This window comes from Myxine glutinosa, chromosome 14 (genome assembly GCF_964187855.1).
Source record: "Myxine glutinosa chromosome 14, kmMyxGlut1.1, whole genome shotgun sequence".
NCBI classification, from domain to species: Eukaryota; Metazoa; Chordata; class Myxini; order Myxiniformes; family Myxinidae; genus Myxine; species Myxine glutinosa.
Window position 1 is genome coordinate 29,972,408 of NC_136274.1, and position 22,674 is coordinate 29,995,081.

Here is a 22,674-nt window from a genome sequence, read left to right on the forward strand (position 1 = left end):
CTTTGGACCAAACCATTTCATGTAAATAGAGGGGGGGGGGGGGATTGTCACCATACTCGCAAGCCGTTCGCTTTGGACCAAACCATTTCATGTAAATAGAGGGGGGGGATTGTCACCGTACTCGCAAGCCGTTCGCTTTGGACCAAACCATTTCATGTAAATAGAGGGGGGGGATTGTCACCGTACTCGCAAGCCGTTCGCTTTGGCTTTGCGAATGGACCAAACCATTTCATGTAAATAGAGGGGGGGGATATAATTTTAGATATATATATAGTACGGGCATGCCCTAGTTTCCTCAATACAAATAGTCTCTTCCCTTGAAAGAAATGGTGTATTATCATCACAATACTTAACATTCATCTCTCTTATTAATCTTGTAAAGTAATTCATTTTTGGTTCTAATTTAAAAGAGTTATATATATATATATATTTTTATTATCATTAATTAAAATTAAATCACAGAAAATACATTGTTTATATGAACCCTCATTATTAAGCCCTATTCTATCACAATCCAGACAATTCTCTAATTTATCATATGGAGAGTCTGGAAATTCTAAATATCCTTCAGAACTTATCATATTTATATGGTAAATTTTTACTTAAACTAAACGCAAGTTTATTCATTAATAAATACAATGTTTCAAAGCACAAAAGACAAATTTCAATCAATCTCTACTTCGGTGAAAGATATAGGAAAATATGTCAAAGATGTTAAATTGAACAAAGATAAATATGGAAATTTTTGGGTAAAACCAGTTATGAAAAATAACATGAGCCCCTCTATTTCATTTAAAGGAAGAGCTCTAACTATACCTGGAAAGACATCCATTAAAGTAAATCTAACAAAAGTTTCTCCTCTACTCCTGGCAATTTATTCAAAGCTTGAAAAAGTGATCGATCGCGATACTTTGAAAAAGAATGATAAGACCATCAACAATACTCATGGAGAAATTTGTATTTACTTTAATAATCCAAAGGGTGTAGATCTTAGTAAAATGAATGATGTTAATATTTCTGGTGAAATGTCATTTCGTTCTATGATAGTTAGAGATTATTTAAAGATAACTTTTGATATTAAAAATGTAGAGATTGAATCTGTTAATGAAAGAAAGTATATAGATATTGATGGGAATGTTTTTCCTGCTAATTAAATATGAGTCATTACAGCAGTGAAGATTTTACTATTTTATTGAACTCGGACGATAGTGATGATAGCATTTCATTGAACTCGGACGATGGTGATGATAGTATTTCATTGAACTCAAATGATAGTTATGATGCTAATAGTTTGTGCTCAAATGATAGTTATGAGAGTAGCTTTATTGATGACTCTGAGTATGATTCTGAGTATTCATGTGATAGTTATGACTCAGATGATTCTGAGTGAAAAAGTGTTTTAGTTTAAGTATAGTTTCATATATAAAAAGCCTGTAAAAAGGCACTTTCTTCTATAAGTGTTTTACTTTAAGCACAGTTTCATCTTTAAAAAAGCCTCTAAAAAGGTGTTTTACTTTAAGTATAATTTTGCTATATAAATATTGTTACAGACGCGGTTGTGGATGTTGGTTTACCGAGCGGTTTGGTATGACCGCGTCTGCACAGTTTACCCGATTATACTCGAACGTTGGCCGAGTCGCGCTACGCTAAATCAATTGAGGAAAGGACACAACGGCTGGGTTAATGACACGACACCAGGGGTACAGTTCTCAAGACCTCCGGAGGAGGTTATAATATTTCGGAACGTTGAGATTACAAGGACAAGAGGGACAGCATAGGAAGGTAGGCACTTAACCACGGTCTTATAGTAGCCCCGACAGACCACAGATAAACAGGACAAAACTGACTCACACAGGGATTGATGGCAAGGAAGGGCAGGTAGTCGAGGCTCAAGGTGCACCTTGGCTCAGGGGCAGAATCGACCCGGTCCGGTCCAGAGATGCGGTAGGTCTCTCAGCGCTCGGAGGTGGCGACTTCTCTTTCCAAGCTGGGGGCGCATCTCACGTCACGTCCGGTAAGTGGCTGCGTATATCCAGCGGGGAGTGACACGCCCTCGGCTCGTTAGCTCCGCCCCAGATGGAATCGGCCCGTTGCTTCTCATTGGGTGCGGGGGGTTACCGGGCTCCGCCCTTGACGAGGGGCCGACAGTCAGCCCCTTCGTGGTAACCCCGTCGGCGCACATGGGCAATGGCGGCTAACCGAGCCGGAGTGAGGACGCACACTCCCCGCGCGCTGTTGTTGTAGTTGTTGTTGTTGTTGTTTCATGGGGAAGATGGGAGGAGGTATGGGGAGGTCCTAAACTCACTACTGGTGCCATACAATCACATTCTGGTGCAACGAAGAGTCAGAATTAATGGAAACGAGTCCTTAACTGACATAGACTAAGAATAACTAGCAAGATGTCCGAAAGTTGTCTACGTGAGATGCGGTGGACCTGGGCACGACATTTAATGGGGGAAAAAGGGGAAGGTCGGTTCTACAGAGTGTTGTTTACAGACAATGGGACTAGGGAATGGGGGATTGGGGATAGTTGGGGAGTATTGGGGAAATAGGGGAATATTTACAAGCGGATATGGATGGAGGCCAAATCCCATATCCGCAACATTGCACCCTTCTCTACCCTCGGGGCGTCCCGACCCGATAAATTTTTACCTACTTTAGTGTGGCACTCAGATGTAGTTCCCTCTACTATTAACTCTACCCTGAGTGCGACAGTTTTACAGATGTTCACAAATGAGTAAATATGTCCCCCTGCGACGTTGCACCCTTCTCACAGAAACACACCCACAGGATAACCGAATCGCGGAAAGAATCCTCAAACTAAACATACAGCCGGTAGGGAGCATCATTTATACAAGACTACACTGATATTTACACTACGATCCAGGACCTGTTTTTGGAGGAACACATGCAGATGTTATGCATAGAGAGAGCACGCATGCCAGCATCGATACACCAACCCACGAGTGCTCTGTGGCCTTACGGCCTTTAATAATGTGCAGAGCACCCCATCCAAGCACCAAAAGCACCACCCCATCATGTACAGTCAGCACCATCCGGTGCACCAATAAAGTGTTTATAGTCACCGGTGGTGTCGCAGCCGGCCGATGTTCTGCCGCTGGTCTTGCCTTCGTGTGGTGCACTTGGTGTTCTGGCTTCCTTAGAAAAAAAAGAAAGGCGCCAACCGCGTCCATTTCTAATTTGTGGCCGTCAGGGGGCCAACTATTAGTGGTTCACCTGTATGGCATAGGTGCCACGTTGACCAATAGGTCCATCCACGGGTGGTGCTTGCCCGCAAGAGAACTGCGGTCCATGGTGGGCAGCCACAAAAATTGCGGTCCATATGGTGTATCGATCCCGGCAGCAAGCAGCGAAAGTGCAGGCCCACAACTGCGGAGCCAGCACCTCTCTCTCCTCTCTCTCTGCCCCAAAGCCAGATCCTCGGAGGTGGGAGACAAAAGAAGCAGACAAGTGAGTAAGGTGGTAAGGGCGCAAAAGTGCACGCAATACAAGATGATGCACACTGGGGGCACATGGGAACCAGGTGAGACAGGTACGTTCCTACCGTATGCCCCCCACCCCCCCACCAGGTAACCTACATGGCCCCTCCCTTACCCCTTACTGTATCCACAAAACACAACACTACCCATAAACATCTATTTTACAAATCAACAAACGTCCCTACTGTCTTCCCCGTTCCTCCCATAAACCAAATTCGTCTTCTCTCCCTCCTAACCAATCAAATTTGCCATTTCCAACTCTCATCAAAATTTGCCATCTCCAACTCAACATCATAATTTGCCATCACCAATTCATCATCAGTCCCTCCTAGGGAGGGAGAGATGGAATCACCCCAATGTCTCATCCACGTCGTGATGCGTCTCACCAATCCACACAGCAATCCTTACTTCCTGCAACACAAAACAAAGAAAACACAGGTGTGGAGTCATCATCACCACAGGTAAGTGGCTGCGTATGGTGCGACAGGTTCATCAATCCTAACTATTTCCTAAATGACTTTAACAACTTTACATTACCCGGGGTCTTTCCCTGCCAAACCATTGGCCCTCTTACACTATGGGTTCTAAAAACCAATTCCCATTGACCAAACTGTGGTGCCTCTCAATTTGGGGTCTCACTCCCCCGATTCATCTCCCGGTGCCCTCGCACAATTTCTGGGCTGTGGCGTGTACCTCTCCCAGCGGGTCTACCCACCTGCACACATCCACCACTGCAGTTGCCTCCGAGCTTACCTGCTCCTTACCCTAACCTAACTACCTGGGGAAGGCCCTCTGGCGCTCTCCCCACTCGGTGCCCTCTCTGGCACTGGGCTACCCGGGTCCGTCCTCCGGATCCTCGGGCCCCACTGACACTAACGGCTCCCAGAGCCCACCTGCGGCCTCACCTGGCCAACATCCTCACAGTGGTGGAGTGCCCAACCAACTACACACACTAACAGGCTACACGCCCAGCCATTTCCACAACACTAATGCACCCATCCACAATACCATTCTGCAACCGCACCACAAATGCCAATATCCAACCACAATTTACCTATACCCTCTACCTAACACTTACACTACCCGCCCCGGGTACTCGTGAAAGGGGTCCACTCTTCCCCCATCCACACCTTCGCACCATGCACACCACTCCGTACCACTTACTCCAACTCTCTCCACACCACTCATTCTCTGCTCCATATATTCCACACACCTGCACTTGCACACCTGTGCTCTCACACCTGGTGCCACCTGCACCTTTCTCTCCCCAAGCGCATTCGTGCTGATCCACACACTCACTACTCATACACTGCTCCACACCGCTCCACACACCTGTCCAGCTCTCACACAGCATCATCTCATCTAACTACTCCCCTCTGAAACTTGCGCTTCCCAGTCGTCCCTTTAAACTATTGCGCTCCCTCGTCATTATCAACCACACTAAACTACCTGCGTCCCCACTACAGGTATCAGTCACTAACTAAACTTAACGTTACCTAATGTCATCTTCGCTAGATCCCTATCAATATCCTAACCCACCCGGGCTAGTTTCCACTGCCATACACCCCATAAGCTATAGCTCCTTTGCCCCCAAATGGGAAGGGTGGCAGGGATGCCACCCTTACCCACCGTCATACGGCGCGAGTGGGACCTTGTGGGACCACCTCGTATGCGAGTCGTTGCCCGCCTGCCGGACCCCGTGCGTCGCCCCTTGCGGGGTCAGCGCGGGGCCGAACCGGCCGGGCCCCCACAGTACATTACCCCCAAGGGGCTCTCGTGCCTCCCCGGTCCCTCCAACAACTACCCCTGTTGGTGTCGATGCATGGGTCACACCTCCGCAACCCGCTACCCATTCCATACCACCACAACCTTGCTCACCCACACCTCGCACCTCTCGTTCCATACCCTCCGGACCAGCCATACACCTCACTCTTGGCCTCTCACGAACATCCGGGTCTATCTCGACCCCCAAGCTCATTAAATCACCTGGCGCATCATACGCACGACCATATTGGTCACCACTTACACCGGGTCCTCTTCCTCTTCGCTTCTCCTCCATCACCTGCGAATCCCTCATCCGGTTAATGAGCACATCATCACGATCCGAACACAGACTTTGGACCAATTCTTTTACTTCCTCCTTTATCTCTTTCTTATCCCCTCTCCGTCGCTTCTTAATTTCGCTCACCCCTTCTCTCACTTCTTCTAATTTCTGCTTCACCTCTTTTATTTCCCGGTACGTCTCCTCAAGCTCGTCCTCTAAGGCTACCTTGACCGTTTCCATGTGCGTCCTCACCTGCCGGTCCTTCGTCTCCATTACCTCTATCACCTCGTCCAACCTCGTTGTCAGTCCCTCACGTACCATCTGACATTCCCTCTTCGTCGCTATCAAGTCGTCTTTTAGTTCTTTCTGTGTCGCTTTTAAACCTCCTAATACCGCAGTGTTCCTTTGAACCTGCTCCGTTAGTCCTTTTTGTCCCTCCGTCAGCTGTTCCACCTCCTGCGTCAGGTCCTCTATGCCCCCTTGCAATTTTATAGTCCCCTTTCTCACCTCCTTCTCCATGTGCTCCTTACAGTGCCTCACCTCCTCGCGCACTCCTCCGACCTCCTCACTCACACCTCTTCTGATCTCCTCTCCCATCACTTGCATCTCCTGCCCAGATGCCACCCTCATCTGCTCCATTTCCTCCCTGTGAGCATCCAGTTTGGTTTCTACCCCCATTCTGACCCCCTCTATCTGCTGCCCCATTTGTTTAACTTCCCTTTCCGCTTGGTCCCTCATGTCCCTCAATTTGCCTTCCATCCTGTTTTCTAACCCCTCTCACCCATTTTTCACTCCCTCTATCTGATTCTCCTGGGCAGCCATTCTATTTTCTACCCCCATTAACCCATTTTTCACCTCTTTTATCCCGTTGTCTAACCCCTCAAAATTATTGTCTAACTTCCCAAATTTCTTGTCTAACTCCCCAAAATTATTGTCTAACTTCCCAAATTTCTTGTCTAACTCCTCAAAATTATTGTCTAACTTCCAAAATTTCTTGTCTAACCCCTCACCGGTACCCCTCGCTTCGTCCCTCATTACCCCCATTTGGTTTCCCATTACCCCCAATTGCTCACTCCGAGCCCTCGCTTCGTCCCTCATTGACATTGCCCTCCTCATTCTGTTTTCCATTTCTTCATTATTCTTGTCCATATGGGCCTTCATTTGTATAAAAAAAAGGTTCAAATCCATAGGCTGCGCTACTACGGTCGCGGGTGTGGACGCCGTGGCCACCTCGTGCGCGACGACGCTATTTTGCGACCCTGCCACCCTCACTGCTTCGCTCTCCTCTTGTCCCTCATTTTGGTCCTGGATCGACCCTGCCTCACTCTCCTCTACCGGAACCCAGCCGTCTTGGTCTGCCATAGCGCGACTTTCAAAATTCGGGTTTTTATTTTCGTAAAACAAAATCAAATTTCGCCGTTATAATTTCGAGCGCGTGAAATCCGGATCGAATTCCACTTCCCAACACCAATTGTTACCCTAATGGTACAATTGGTGTTCCAAAATTTGGGCCTAACAAATTTAGTCCCAGGTCCGAATCCAACTCCTCGACACCAATTGTTACAGACGCGGTTGTGGATGTTGGTTTACCGAGCGGTTTGGTATGACCGCGTCTGCACAGTTTACCCGATTATACTCGAACGTTGGCCGAGTCGCGCTACGCTAAATCAATTGAGGAAAGGACACAACGGCTGGGTTAATGACACGACACCAGGGGTACAGTTCTCAAGACCTCCGGAGGAGGTTATAATATTTCGGAACGTTGAGATTACAAGGACAAGAGGGACAGCATAGGAAGGTAGGCACTTAACCACGGTCTTATAGTAGCCCCGACAGACCACAGATAAACAGGACAAAACTGACTCACACAGGGATTGATGGCAAGGAAGGGCAGGTAGTCGAGGCTCAAGGTGCACCTTGGCTCAGGGGCAGAATCGACCCGGTCCGGTCCAGAGATGCGGTAGGTCTCTCAGCGCTCGGAGGTGGCGACTTCTCTTTCCAAGCTGGGGGCGCATCTCACGTCACGTCCGGTAAGTGGCTGCGTATATCCAGCGGGGAGTGACACGCCCTCGGCTCGTTAGCTCCGCCCCAGATGGAATCGGCCCGTTGCTTCTCATTGGGTGCGGGGGGTTACCGGGCTCCGCCCTTGACGAGGGGCCGACAGTCAGCCCCTTCGTGGTAACCCCGTCGGCGCACATGGGCAATGGCGGCTAACCGAGCCGGAGTGAGGACGCACACTCCCCGCACGCTGTTGTTGTAGTTGTTGTTGTTGTTGTTGTTTCATGGGGAAAATTGGGAGGAGGTATGGGGAGGTCCTAAACTCACTACTGGTGCCATACAATCACATTCTGGTGCAACGAAGAGTCAGAATTAATGGAAACGAGTCCTTAACTGACATAGACTAAGAATAACTAGCAAGATGTCCGAAAGTTGTCTACGTGAGATGCGGTGGACCTGGGCACGACATTTAATGGGGGAAAAAGGGGAAGGTCGGTTCTACAGAGTGTTGTTTACAGACAATGGGACTAGGGAATGGGGGATTGGGGATAGTTGGGGAGTATTGGGGAAATAGGGGAATATTTACAAGCGGATATGGATGGAGGCCAAATCCCATATCCACAACAATATGATCAAAGCAACGTATTGCGACGTTTGTGAACAAGAATATAAACAATCCAAAAGACACCTTAAAACTAACAAACACACATTTAATCTACTTCACCTACTATCTCCTATTCAGAAGGAAACAAAACACTGTTCTGCCTGTAATAAAAATATCCTCAAGAAAGGCTTCGAAATCCATCTTAAAACAAATCAACATTTATCAAATTTTATCACAACTAAAAACTCTGATGGTGCATTCAAAGGACATATTAAAATAAGAGTCTTTAACTTCAAACCTCCTGAACCAGAGTCTATAGTTGATGCTGTAGAAATAGTTAAACCTGCTGTTCAAACGTTGATTGAAAAAACACTAAAAGAAATGAAACCACTTAAATTTTATATGGGAGTAAAATTAGAAATGACAAAGGACGAAGGAGTTATAGATACACCATACATGAGAACTGAGCCACACTTTATATCTTCATATCAAGATTTTAAAACATCAGGAGTCTATGATGAACTTATTAAACAAGAGCAAGATGTGGATAATTCAATCGTAGGAAGTGGATTCAATATAGGAAAAATTATTTACATCGACATTCATATTCTTAAATCAGATCCTCTAAAAGCTTCTTCTTACATTGATTTACCCAGTGTTATCAAAAATAGAAAAGCAGTTATCAATATCAAAAATAAAGACAATAAATGTTTTCTCTGGTCTATTCTAGCACACTTACATCCTCCACATTTTCATGATGAAAGAGTATCTCATTATAAAAAATATGAGAATACATTAAATACGAAAGATCTAAAGTTTCCGATGACTTTAAATGATATTCCTAAATTTGAAAAGTTAAATAATTTATCAGTTAATGTTTATGGTCTAACAGAAACAAACAACATTCAGGTTTTAAAGCTTTCTGACAATTGTAAACAAACTCATATTAATCTTCTATATTTTAATTCAGACGAAAATTCACATTATACATACATCAAAGATATTACAAAATTAATAAAACCACAAGTATGTAAAAGAACAAATAAAATATATATTTGTATGCGTTGTCTTAACTTCTTCCATACACAAGAAAGATTAGATAAACATTCAAATTATTGTGGTGAACATAAATCAACGGTAATCAACATGCCTAAAAAAGGCTCAAAGATCACATTCAAAGATGAAAAGAAAACAATAAAACATCCATTTGTTATATATGCTGATTTTGAAAGTATTTTAGAAAAAATTGATACTGCTTCTCCAGATCCAAAAGAATCATATACAAATAAATATCAAAAACATACTCCTTGTGGTTTTTGTTATTATATCAAATCATCCGTTGGTGATGAATATAACAAGTTAGAGATGTATAGAGGCTCAAATACCCCAGAGGAGTTTGTGAAACGACTAGAAAAAGACTGTGTTCGATTAACCAAGATAATGAGAGAAACCAATAAACCAATGTCCTTAACAAGTAAAGAAAAAAGCGAATTTAGACAGCCAAAGGCTGCCTGTCATATTTGTGAGAAGAAAATTGGTAAAGGTCTAAAGGTTAGAGACCATTGTCATCTCACTGGTAAATATAGAGGTCCAGCTCATCAAAGTTGTAATATTAATTATCAACTCCCCTCTTTCATTCCTGTTTTTCTTCATAACAACGCTCATTATGATACACATCTATTTATCAAGGAACTCTCAAAGACTTCTGGAAGTATCTCAGCAATTCCAAACGCGGATCAGAAATACATTTCATTCACAAAAACAATTCACACATCTCCTATTACTCATATTAGATTTCTTGATACATTTAAATTCATGGCAAGTCCATTGGCTAACTTGGTTCAAAATCTAAAAGAGTTTCCATGTCTTTCAGAGTATTTTTCAGATAAAGATTTACTAACACAAACGGGAATTTACCCCTATGACTATATGGACTCATTTGAGAGATTCAATGAAACACAACTTCCTTTAAAAGAAAATTTCTATAACAAATTAAATAATAGTCATATATCTGATAAAGATTATGTACACGCACAAAATGTTTGGAAAAAATATAACATTAAGAATCTTGGTGAGTATCACGATTTGTACCTCAAAACTGATGTGCTTTTGTTGGCTGATGTGTTTGAGGCTTTCAGAACAATCTGTCATTCTGGATATGGATTGGATCCTGCTCACTATTACACTGCTCCTGGATTGGCTTGGAGCGCGATGTTGAAAATGACAAAACAAGATTTGGATTTAATAACCGATGTTGATATGCTTTTGATGATTGAAAAGGCAAAGAGAGGAGGAATTTCACAAGTCTGTTCAAAGAGATATGCTAAAGCAAATAACAAGTACATTCCAAATTATGATCCATCGGTAGAGAGCTCCTACTTGATGTATTATGATGCAAACAACCTGTATGGCTGGGCAATGTCTCAGGCTCTTCCTTATGGAAAACTTAGATGGGTAAAGGAAAAAGATTACAAAAAGGTTTTACAAGATGTATGTATCTCTACACAAAAAGAATTGGATGATTCAAAGGTTGGTTATTATTTTGAGGTCGATTTGAAATATCCAGAGGAACTTCATAACCTACACAAAGATCTCCCATTTGCTTGTGAAAAGGCAAATCCAAAGAAGGAGTGGTTAAGTGATTATCAACAATCATTTAATATAGGTGAATCAACAGAAAAATTACTTACTACATTATATAACAAGAAAAATTATGTTCTACACCAAAGAAATTTGCAACAATATTTATCAAAAGGTCTAAGAGTAGAGAAGATTCATAGGGTTCTAAAGTTCAATCAAAGTCATTGGTTAAAGGGGTACATTGATTTTAATACACAAAGAAGAACAGAGTCAAAAACAGATTTTGAGAAAGACTTTTATAAATTTATGAATAATGCAGTCTTTGGTAAGACCATGGAAAATGTGAGGAAAAGACAAAATATCAGACTATCAACATCTTGGAAACAAGCATCAAAATTAATTAATAGACCGAGTTTTACTCGAGCTGAGGTCTTTACTGAGAACTTTTGTGCGATCCATTTGATTAAAGAGAGTATTGAAATGGACAAACCTATTTATATTGGAACATCAATTCTTGATTTATCAAAGTCATTAATGTATGATTACTTTTATAATAACTTGAGAAATAAATATCAAAATGATGTTAATCTACTTTATATGGATACAGATAGTTTTATTTTACAAATTAATACTGATGATGTTTATTCAGACATGAAAAAGGACATTAATATCTATGACACTAGTAATTACAGTCCAGAGAGTGAGTTGTTCTCTTCTAAAAATAAAAAGGTGATTGGAAAGTTTAAGGATGAATTAGGAGGAAATGTCATGAGTGAATTTGTGGGATTGAGGTCTAAGGCTTATGCTTATAAATACATTGTGAATAACGTTGAAAAAACTGATAAGAAGTTAAAAGGTGTAAAGAAAAATGTTATTAAAGAAACAATAAACTTTAAGGATTATTATAACTGTTTAACAACAAAGAAAGAAGAGTTTAGAAAGATTAATGGAATAAGAAGTTATAAACATAAATTATATTCAGAAGAGGTGAATAAGAAAGCATTGGGGGCTTTTGATGATAAGAGGTTTATTTTAGAAAATGGAATTGATAGTCTCCCTTATGGTTATATAAGTATATAAGTGATAAGTTAAAAAAGGGGGGGTTAGGGATTTTAACGGGCTACCGCCGCCTTTTTACTATTATATAAATGATAGAACCAAGTACCAACCAGACTAAAGAGTGGAGGTGTAATCAACCTTGGTATATAAATGGTAAACATAACGAATGTGAAAAATATCAAATAGGTATAATTGAAAAGACAACTGGTAAAAAAATTTACAGATTGCAATTGTTTTTTTTTGTTGCAATTTTTGCAGATTTTGCAGATTTTGCAGATTTTGCAGATTTGCAGATTGCAGATTTTGCAAACAGAATTTACAGATTGCAAAATATCAAATAGGTATAATTGAAAAGACAACTGGTAAAAAAATTTACAAAACAAATAAGAGAATTAATTTAAATACCGGTGAATTGGGTAAAAAAGATGGAAATATTTTTGAGTGGACGGAAAACTTTGATGGTTGTCAGGAAAATATATACTTTAATTTAAAAATGGTATGTGGCACTGGAGGCGCTCAAACAAGAACATTGAGGGAGGTTTACCATTTTATCTTAGCTCAGTTAAAATATCTTAATAAAGAACCAAACTCAAACATCTTTTTTGTTAATATATTAGATGGTGAAGGGAGTGGCAAGAGAATTAAATTATTTCCCACGCATAAACAAATATTTGTAGGATCAATGTTTGAGTGGTCTACTCGGGATCATTGATAGTAAGAGTACCATAAGACCAAGGGGGAATCATTGTTTGAGTGTCAAAAGGCTAAAAGGTTCGTAAAGAGGTGAGAAGAAAATTAACATGGAAGTGAATGGGTCGATGTTTGAGTGGGTCAAAGATAATGTGCCAGATGATATGTAGAAGAAGGATTATAGGTCTATAAGAGAAAACAAATATTTGTAGTGTTTGAGTGGTCTAATGAACAACATTAAGGATAGGTACTATAGACAAAAGGTTCATAAAGATGAGGGTGGGAGAAATAGAGGTGTTAATGGGCAATGAGGTTAAGAGGAAAATTAACATGTAAGTCAATGGGAAAATGAGAGTGTCCCAGAAGCAACATATATACACTACTATTACCTTTGGTACAATGACTCAAACAATGACTGATATGAATGGGATTACCTTTGGTACAATGACTCAAACAATGACTGATATGAATGGGATTACCTTTGGTACAATGACTCAAACAATGACTGATATGAATGGGATTACCTTTGGTACAATGACTCAAACAATGACTGATATGAATGGGATTACCTTTGGTACAATGACTCAAACAATGACTGATATGAATGGGATTACCTTTGGTACAATGACTCAAACAATGACTGATATGAATGGGATTACCTTTGGTACAATGACTCAAACAATGACTGATATGAATGGGATTACCTTTGGTACAATGACTCAAACAATGACTGATATGAATGGGATTACCTTTGGTACAATGACTCAAACAATGACTGATATGAATGGGATTACCTTTGGTACAATGACTCAAACAATGACTGATATGAATGGGATTACCTTTGGTACAATGACTCAAACAATGACTGATATGAATGGGATTACCTTTGGTACAATGACTCAAACAATGACTGATATGAATGGGGTGGGGTTGGAGGTGGTTGAGATCAGTGTGTGCTTGTGTGCGTGTCCGCGCGTGGCGGAGCTTGTGTGTGCGTGGCGGCATGTGTGTGTCGGCGCGTGGCGGAGCTTATGTGTGCATGGCGACGTGTGTGTGTGTCGGCGCGTGTGTGTGCGTGGCGGAACTTGTGTGTGTGTGTGTGTGTGTGTGTGTGGCATCGTGTGCGTGTCGGCACGTGTGTGTGTGTGTGTGTCTGTGTCTGCGCGTGCGTGTGAGTGTCGGCGCATGCGTGTGAGTTTTGGCACGTGTGTGCGAATGTCGGCGCGTGTGTGTGTGTGTGTGTGTGTGTGTGTGTCGGCACGTGCGTGTGAGTGTCAGCGTGTGTGTGAGTCTCGGCGTGTGTGAGTGTGTGTGTGCATGTCAGTGCATGAGTGTGAGTGTCAGCGCATGCATGTGTGAAGACGCGTGCATGTGAGTGTCGGCGCATGTGTGTGTCGGCGCATGTGTGTGTGTGTGTGTGTGTGTGTCGGCACGTGTGTGTGTGTGTGTGTGTGTTGGCGTGTGTGTGTGTGTGTTGGCGTGTATGTGTGTGTGTTGGCGTGTATGTGTGTGTGTCGGCACGTTTGTGTGTGTGTATGCGTGTGTGTGCATGTTGGCGTGTGTGTGTGTGTGTGTGTGTGTGTGTGTTGGCACGTGTGTGCATGTCGGCGAGTGTGTGTGTGTGTTGGCACGTGTGTGTGTGTGTGTGTGTGTGTGTGTGTCGGCGCGTGCGTGTGTGTGTCGGCGCATGTGTGCGAGTGCCGGCACGTGTGTGTGTGTATCAGTGCGTGTCGGCACGTGTGTGTGTGTGTGTTGGTGTGTGTGTGGACTGTGTGTGTGTCGGCATGTGTGTGTGTGCGTGTTGGTGAGTGTGTGTGCGTGTTGGCGCATGTGTGTGCATATTGGCGTGTGTGTGTGTGTGTGTGTGTGTGTGTGTGTGTGTGTGTGCATGGCGGGGTGTGTGTGTCGGCGCGTGTGTGTGGATGTGTGTAGGTGCGTGCGTGTGAGTGTTGGCACGTGCGTGTGAATGTGTCGGCGCGTGCATATGAGTGTCGGCGCGTGTGTGCGAGTGTCGGCGTGTGTGTGCGAGTGTCGGCGTGTGTGTGAGTGTTGGCGTGTGGGTGCGTGTCAGTGCGTGTGCGTGAGTATCGGCGAGTGTGTGTGAGTGTCGGCGCGTATGTGTGCTTCTCGGCGCGTGTGTGTGTGTGTGTCGGCACGTGTGTGTGCGTGTTGGCACGTGTGTGTGCGTGTTGGCGCATGTGTGTTGGCGTGTGCGTGCGTGTCGGGGTGTGTGCCTGCGTGTTGGGGCGTGTGTGTGTGTCGGCACGTGTGAGTATCGGCATGTGTGTGTGTCGGCGCGTGTGTGTGTGTGTCGGCACGTGTGTAAGTGTCGGCGCGTGTGTGAGTGTCGGCGCGTATGTGTGCATCTCGGCGCATGTGTGTGTGTGTGTCGGCACGTGTGTGTGTGTGTCAGCGCGTGTGTGTGTGAGTGTCGGCGCGTGTGTGTGTGTGTGTCGGCGCGTGTGTGTGTGTGTGTGTGTGTTGGCGCATGTGTGTGTGCGTGTCGGCGTGTGTGTGTGAGTGTCGGCGCGTGTGTGAGTGTCGGCGCGTGTGTGAGTGTCGGCGTGTGTGTGTGCGTGTCGGCGCGTGTGTGTGTGCGTGTCGGCATGTGTGTCGGCATGTGTGTGTGCGTGTCGGCGTGTGTGTGAGTGTCGGCGCCTGTGTCGGCGTGTGTGTGAGTGTCGGCGCGTGTGTGCATTTCGGCGTGTCTGAGTTTTTCGTGGAGATGGCTGGACGGATCTTTGAACTACCAGAGGTTTATCAGGGAGTGTTTTGGACAAAACGAATTTTTGAAAAAGACAGTTTGATGTTTTTGGATTTTTTTTTTAATTGCTCCATTGTGTCGAAGTGAAACTGAAAGGTAATATATTAAATAATCCCCGACCGCATTTCTAGTGTGTGTAGAGAAGTGTTTTAGAACTTCCACAAAAAAAAAATTCGAAAAAACATTGATTCCTTCAAAATGCCAACCGGATTAACAGCACCGGGCAACGCCGAGTACCCCTACTGGTATATATCATTATATTGAAGGAGCTGGGGCTCCCACGTCGATCGGAAGAATGGACGCGACAAAAAGCTGGAATTCATCCGAGTTGCTTTAATCAAACCAAACACTCAGGCACTCTGAAAAGCCCGTTTATCGGGCAGCAATATATATACATATTATCCCGGAGCGCTTGCCCAGGAAAGGCGAGAGGGGGCGTGGCCCAGCGTCCTGGCTGCGGCCTGGCAAGTTGAGGGCGAGCCTGCCCGGGCATGCCCGGGTGTCCCGACCGAGGCCTGGCAAGTTGAGCGCGGGCCTGCCCGGGCGTCCTGGACGAGCCCGGCATGGTGATCGCTCCGCGTCCTTGATAGGTGCAAGGCGATTGTGAAAACCCAGCGGTAGCCGCTACACACGTCCCCCCAGAATCGACTTGCACCGGCAGGGTCAATTTGAGGGGGGTCCTGATGACCCGGCCGAAGCGACCCCTGGCGGGTCGTGGGAGGGGGTCCGGTGTGGTGGTGGGCGGTCGAGTGGGGGGCACCGTGGACGGGGGGCGGCCTCGCCGCGGCGGAAGGGCCACCCGTGGTGGGTGGTCGACGTCCACGTGCGCCGGCTTGAGGCGGTCCACCGCAATCCGGTCCGACCTGCCGCCGATGTCGATGACGAACGACTTGTCGTCCCGTCGCAGCACCCGGAAGGGCCCGTCGTACGGCGGCCGGAGTGGCCCCCGATGTGCGTCGTGACGCACAAAAACATACTCTGCTGTGCGAAGTGCTGGGGGGACGTAGGACTGGGGGTCACCGTGGTGGGATGTTGGCACGGGGGCAAACCGTCGGGCGGCCTCCTGGAGGTCCGAGCGCTGGTGAGCTGCGGACCAGGGACTGGTAGCGTCAGGCACGAATTCGCCCGGGACGCGTAGCGCCTGGCCATAGACAAGCTCGGCGGTGGATGCCTGGAGGTCCTCCTTGGGGGCCGTGCGGAGGCCCAAAAGGACCCACGGCAGCCGGTCGGCCCAACCGCCGTCTTGAAGGCCGGCCATGAGCGCGGCCTTCATGGAGCGGTGGAATCGCTCGCACAACCCGTTTGCTTGGGGGTGGTAGGCCGTAGTACGGTGGAGCTTGACCCCCAGGTTGCGGGCGACCGCGCCCCACAGCTCGGAGGTGAACTGTGGTCCGCGGTCTGACGAGATGTCCGCCGGTGCGCCGAAGCGGGCGACCCAGGTGGCGATGAAAGCCTGCGCCACGTCGGCGGTGGTGGTGGAGACGAGGGGAACGGCCTCCGGCCACCTGGTGGTCCTGTCCACCATGGTGAGCAGGTGTGTGAACCCCCGTGACGGGGGGAGGGGGCCCACCAGATCCACGTTGACGTGGTCGAAACGTCGTTCGGGCACGGTGAAAGGTGCCAGCGGGGCCTGGGTGTGTTGGTGGACCTTGGCCCGTTGGCAGGCCGTGCAGGTGCTGGTCCAATCGCGGACGTCCCGACGAAGGCCGTGCCAGACGAATCGCGCCGACACCAGCTTCTGGGAAGCTTTCCGGCCCGGGTGGGAAAGGCTGTGGAGGGAGGCGAAGATGCGGCGTTGCCAGGTGACGGGCACGATGGGGCGAGGCTGGCCTTGGGAGACGTCGCAGAGCAGGACAGTGTCCGCGAAGGGGATGTCGGCCAGGCGGAGGCCCGTGTCCGCCGCCCGGAGGGCTTGCACCGTGGTGTCGGTGGTTGGGTCCGCCGCCATAAGCGCAAAGTCCACGCCCAGGTGGACCGCGTTCGCGCTGGCCCGGGAAAGACAGTCGGCCACGGCGTTGTTTTTGCCGGCGACGTGCCGGATGTCCGTGGTAAACTCCGACACGGCGGAGAGGTGGCGCTGTTGGCGAGCCGACCATGGCTCCGTGACCTTGGCCATGGCGTAAACCAACGGCTTGTGGTCGACGAACGCCGTGAAAGGTCGGCCCTCCAGGAGGTGGCGGAAATGGCGGACGGCCAGGTGTAGACCGAGGAGCTCCCGGTCAAACGTGCTGTATTTGAGCTCGTTCGGCCGGAGCTGCCGGCTGAAAAAAGCAAGTGGCTGCCAAACCCCGTTCACCCATTGCTCATGTACGGCGCCCACCGCGTAGTCGGAGGCATCCGTGGTGAGGGCGATGGGAGCGTTGAGCACCGGGTGAGCGAGCAGTGTTGCGTCGGCGAGGGCCCGCTTTGAGCTTTGGAAGGCCGCATCCATTGCTGCGGACCAGGCGATGTCGTGCTTGGCCGGCTTGCCCCGGAGGGCTTCGTAGAGGGGCCGCATGAGTTGAGCAGCGCGGGGCACGAAGCGGTGATAAATATTCACCATTCCCAGGAATTCCTGCAGGGCCTTTATGGTGCGGGGACGCGGGAACGTGGTGATGGCCTCGACCTTGGTTGGCAGCGGCACGGCCCCGTTCTTGGTGATGTGGTGGCCCAAAAAATCAACGGCCGTCGTGCCGAAGTGGCATTTGGCCGGGTTGACGATGAGGCCGTGCTCGCTGAGGCGCCCGAACAGTGTTCGGAGGTGGAGGAGGTGCTCGGCCCGGGACGTGCTGGCGACGAGGATGTCGTCCAGGTAAACGAAAAGGAACGGCAGGTCACGCAGCACGCCGTCCATCAAGCGCTGGAACGCCTGAGCCGCATTCTTGAGACCAAACGGCATCCGCAAGAATTCGAATAAGCCGAACGGCGTGATGACTGCCGTTTTAGGGACGTCGGCCGCCCTGACAGGTACCTGGTGATATCCCCGTATGAGATCAATTTTCGAAAAAATGACCCGTCCCGCCAGACGGGCGGAGAAGTCTTGGATATGCGGGATCGGGTACCTGTCGGGGGTGGTAGCGTCATTGAGACGGCGGTAGTCGCCACACGGGCGCCAGCCACCCCCCGGCTTTGGCACGATGTGCAGTGGCGAGGCCCACGCGCTATCGGAGCGCCGCACGATGCCGAGGTGCTCCAACGCGTCGAATTCGGCCTTCGCCACGGCGAGCTTGGCTGGGTCGAGGCGGCGGGCCCTGGCGTAGACCGGCGGGCCCGTGGTTGGTATGTGGTGCTCGATCCCATGCCGTACTGCGACGGCCGAAAACGTCGGCCGCGTGAGGGCCGGGAACTCCGTGAGCAGGCGAGCAAACTCGTTCGCCGCCGGGACGGCGCATGCCAGCTCGGTCGGCGCGGAGCTGCTCAATGTGCATACCAGGGAGGTGAAGGTTTCGGCGTTGATTAAACGACGCCGTTGGACGTCCACCAGCAGTCCGTGTGCGCAGAGGAAGTCGGCGCCTAGCAGAGCCATGGGCACGTTTGCGGTTACAAACGTCCAAGCAAAGCGTTGGCCGCCGAAGCAGAGGGTGACGTTGCGCGGGCCGAAGGTGCGGATGGTCGATCCGTTGGCCGCAACCAAGGAAGGGCCGCAAACCGCGGATTGCCTGTCCTGGTCAGAGGCGGGTATGACGCTCAGTTGGGCGCCGGTGTCGCACAGGAAGCGCCGTCCGGACGCTTTATCCGTGATGAACAGTAAGTTGCCCGTGTGGCCGGCGCTCATGGCTGGTAATGAACGCCGGCCCGGCCGTTTCCTGGCCTGCCGAAGGTGCACGGGGGTCGGCATGTCCGGGCCTTCTGTCCGAACCTGGCATGATAGTAACACCACGCTTGGTCAGGTGGAGGCCCCGGTCGTCGTGCTGGAGGTGGTCGGCTCGGTGTAGCGGCCGCCAATTGCGTCGGCAGTTCGGTCGTCGACCGTGCCGGGTGCTCGGGTGCCATGGGTGTTGCGTCGGACGGCGGTGGGTCCCATGTCGCCGCTGCGATGCGCTGTCCTGCGGCGGAGATCTTGTCGGCTTCTCTGGCAAGGGCCCGGGGATCTGTGATCGTCGTGCTTGCCAGGGCGAGGCGTACCGGGTTAGGCAGCTGACGGAGGAACAGCTCCCGGAACAGGAATGCCGGAGAGTGCTCGCCGAGCAGTGAAAGCATGTAGTCCATTCGCTCGGAAGGGCGCGTGTCGCCGAGCTCGGGCAGGTCGAGCAGGCGCCGTGCGCGTTCCGCCGATGGGAGGGCGAAAGCGTCGAGGAGAAGCTTCTTAATCGCGCCGTATTTGTCAGTGGCTGGCGGGCTCTCGAGGAGGCTCAGGGCGCGGGCCGCGGTGGCCGAACCGAGCGCTGCTACCACATGGTGGAAGCGGGTGTCGTCGGCCGTGATGCCTCGCAGGGCGAACAGGGAATCCGCCTGTGCGAACCAAACCGCCGCGTGAGCCTCCCAGAAGGTAGGCAGTTTAAGGGCGACTGCCATGTCCATGTCGGTAGGTCACCAATGAAGGAGCTGGGGCTCCCACGTCGATCGGAAGAATGGACGCGACAAAAAGCTGGAATTCATCCGAGTTGCTTTAATCAAACCAAACACTCAGGCACTCTGAAAAGCCCGTTTATCGGGCAGCAATATATATACATATTATCCCGGAGCGCTTGCCCAGGAAAGGCGAGAGGGGGCGTGGCCCAGCGTCCTGGCTGCGGCCTGGCAAGTTGAGGGCGAGCCTGCCCGGGCATGCCCGGGCATGCCCGGGCGTCCCGACCGAGGCCTGGCAAGTTGAGCGTGGGCCTGCCCGGGCGTCCTGGACGAGCCCGGCATGGTGATCGCTCCGCGTCCTTGATAGGTGCAAGGCGATTGTGAAAACCCAGCGGTAGCCGCTACAATATCATACACCGGGCAACGCCGAGTACCCCTACTGGTATATCATACACTGCGTGTCGAGTACCCCTACTGGTATATCATACACTGGGCAATGCCGAGTACCCCTACTGGTATATCATACACTGGGCAATGTCGAGTACCCCTACTGGTATATCATACACTGGGCAATGCCGAGTACCCCTACTGGTATATCATACACTGGGCAATGCCGAGTACCCCTACTGGTATATCATACACCGGGCAATGCCGAGTACTCCGACTGGTATATCATACACCGGGCAATGCCGAGTACCCCTACTGGTATATATCATACACCGGGCAACGCCGAGTACCACTACTGGTATATCATACATCGGGCAATCCTGAGTACCTCTACTGGTATATATCATACATCGGGCAATGCCGAGTACCCCTACTGGTATATCATACATCGGGCAATGCTGAGTACCTCCACTGGTATATATCATACACCGGGCAATGCCGAGTACCCATACTGGTATATCATACACCGGGCAATGCCGAGTACCCATACTGGTATATCATACATCGGGCAAAGCTGAGTAGGTACCTCTATTGGTATATATCATACATCGGGCAATGCTGAGTACCTCCACGGTTATATATCATACACCAGGCAATGCCGAGTACCCCTACTGGTATATCATACACCGGGCAAAGCTGAGTAGGGACCTCTATTGGTATATATCATACATCGGGAAATGCTGAGTACCTCCACTGGTATATATCATACATCGAGCAATGCCGAGTACCTCCACTGGTATATATCATACACCGGGCAATGCCGAGTACCCATACTGGTATATCATACATCGGGAAACGCGAAGTACCCCTGATACTGATAGTGATAATACGTGATATATGAACGGTGCAAGACATTGAACGAAGGGAATGCTGTTTCGGTCGGTACGATATTGTTTGTACTTTGTCGACGTGGAAAGACGGCCATCTTCACATCGGCGCAAACAGAAAACGTGCTGCGTGACCGGGGTACAGGCCTCACTACTCCCAGAATAATACCAGAAAGGAATTTAGCAGTTAAAGGTGTAAATATGTCAATAATGAATATGTTCTCTTACAAGGATCTTCAACGCAGGAGGAGACCATTAGTCCCATCAATCCTGCGTGCGTCTGTTTTGCTAACTTTGAGCGAATGAGCAACAGATTGAAGGAGTTCAACGGGAATGAATAATGGATTTAGCTGGATTGTGAGGAATTGATGGACTTTAATTGTGGAATGTGAGGCATGAATAAATAAATTGATTGCGTTCGTGAGGAGTGAATAATAAATCGACGGTATTTGTAAGGAATGAATAATGATTGAAGGACACGCCGAATCCATTCAAATGATTGGTGAAATCACCGCCACAGGACCCACCACCTCCCTCTGTCGGAACAAACGAGCGAACGGGCGGAACGACGAGGCCCGAGCGAGTACGGTGCCTGCCCCACGGAGTCCGCCATGGCTGCGGGTCGCGAATGCCGGGTCCTGTCCATTCAGAGCCACGTCGTGCGCGGATACGTAGGGAACAAATCCGCCGCCTTCCCGCTCCAGGTACGTCCCATGCACGACCGCTCGGAATGCCGCTTCGACCGGAACGTCACACGGGGACTAAATCGACGTCACCGTTAAATGGTGCTTTCTAACGCACGTCGGCATCCGCTTCGTGTTATTTGATTTCGGTTGCAAACGTGAGGGTTCAGGTGGATGTCCTTCCCGCCGCGATGATGAGCTGACACCATATTGCCGTTTGGTCCATCGCGCCCGTTTTGCATTCCGCGTCCGGAGCTACAAGGGCGGGAACGGGAGGGTGAGGTAACGTGAGGGTGAGGTAACGTGAGGAATGATCAAATCAAACACCATCAGCACATTAACCTTTGCACTAGACCCTCTCGCAGACCTCACAATCACAACACCTGTATATAATCACCCATACCTACCTACGAGTCCTATCGGTATCCATGTACCCCGAGCTATCTCCAATGCTTCAGGTACTGTACCTGTCTAATTCAAATTTAAACCGATTTACTGTAAACTCAAACGACCTGGTCAGGAACACCATTCGACCTTGATAGTGATACCTTCCTAACTCTCAGGTTGTGGCCCCTGGTGTTGTCACTGTCTATTCTCAGAAAACTGTTTTGTTTTATCCTTCAATATGTGAAGATCTCACCCATTCTAATGGATAAAGTAACGTTTCCTCCAACTGCTCTTCATCGCTTAGTCTCTGTCTAAGAGATGGGGACGAAGAGGGGGGACGGAGAGGGGGGAAGGTAGGGTGGGGAAGGTATGGAGGGGAAGGTATGGAGGGGAAGGTATGGAGGGGAAGGTATGGAGGGGAAGGTATGGAGGGGAAGGTATGGAGGGGAAGGTATGGAGGGGAAGGAAGGGAGGGGAAGGAAGGTAGTGAGGAGAGGAGAGGGAGGCAGTGAGTGGGGAGGGGAGGGGAAAAGATAGGGAGGTAGTGAGGAGAGGGAGGGAGGAGCAAGATAGGGAGGTAGTGAGGGGGGAAGGTAGTGAGGA

The 22,674-nt window shown here is 48.7% G+C and overlaps 1 protein-coding gene and 1 long non-coding RNA gene across 3 annotated transcripts in view; one reads left to right on the plus strand and one right to left on the minus strand.

Annotated features, from left to right (window-relative positions):
* Positions 1 to 21,305, minus strand: part of LOC137439562 (uncharacterized) — a 44,929-nt gene extending 23,624 nt beyond the window's left edge. Inside the window, exon 1 of the long non-coding RNA XR_010986953.2 lies at positions 21,230 to 21,305. This is a non-coding gene — a long non-coding RNA (uncharacterized LOC137439562). The remainder of the gene's footprint in view (positions 1 to 21,229) is intronic.
* Positions 21,306 to 21,473: 168 nt separating this feature from the next.
* The window catches only part of PDXK (pyridoxal kinase), a 62,425-nt gene continuing 61,224 nt past the window's right edge, over positions 21,474 to 22,674 (plus strand). The window contains exon 1 of one of the 2 annotated variants that reach the window (XM_068135434.2): positions 21,474 to 21,705. In XM_068135434.2, coding sequence (XP_067991535.1) covers positions 21,613 to 21,705 — 93 coding nt within the window. In that variant the 5' untranslated portion in view covers positions 21,474 to 21,612. The remainder of the gene's footprint in view (positions 21,706 to 22,674) is intronic. The other variant, XM_068135435.2, reaches the window with a different exon arrangement.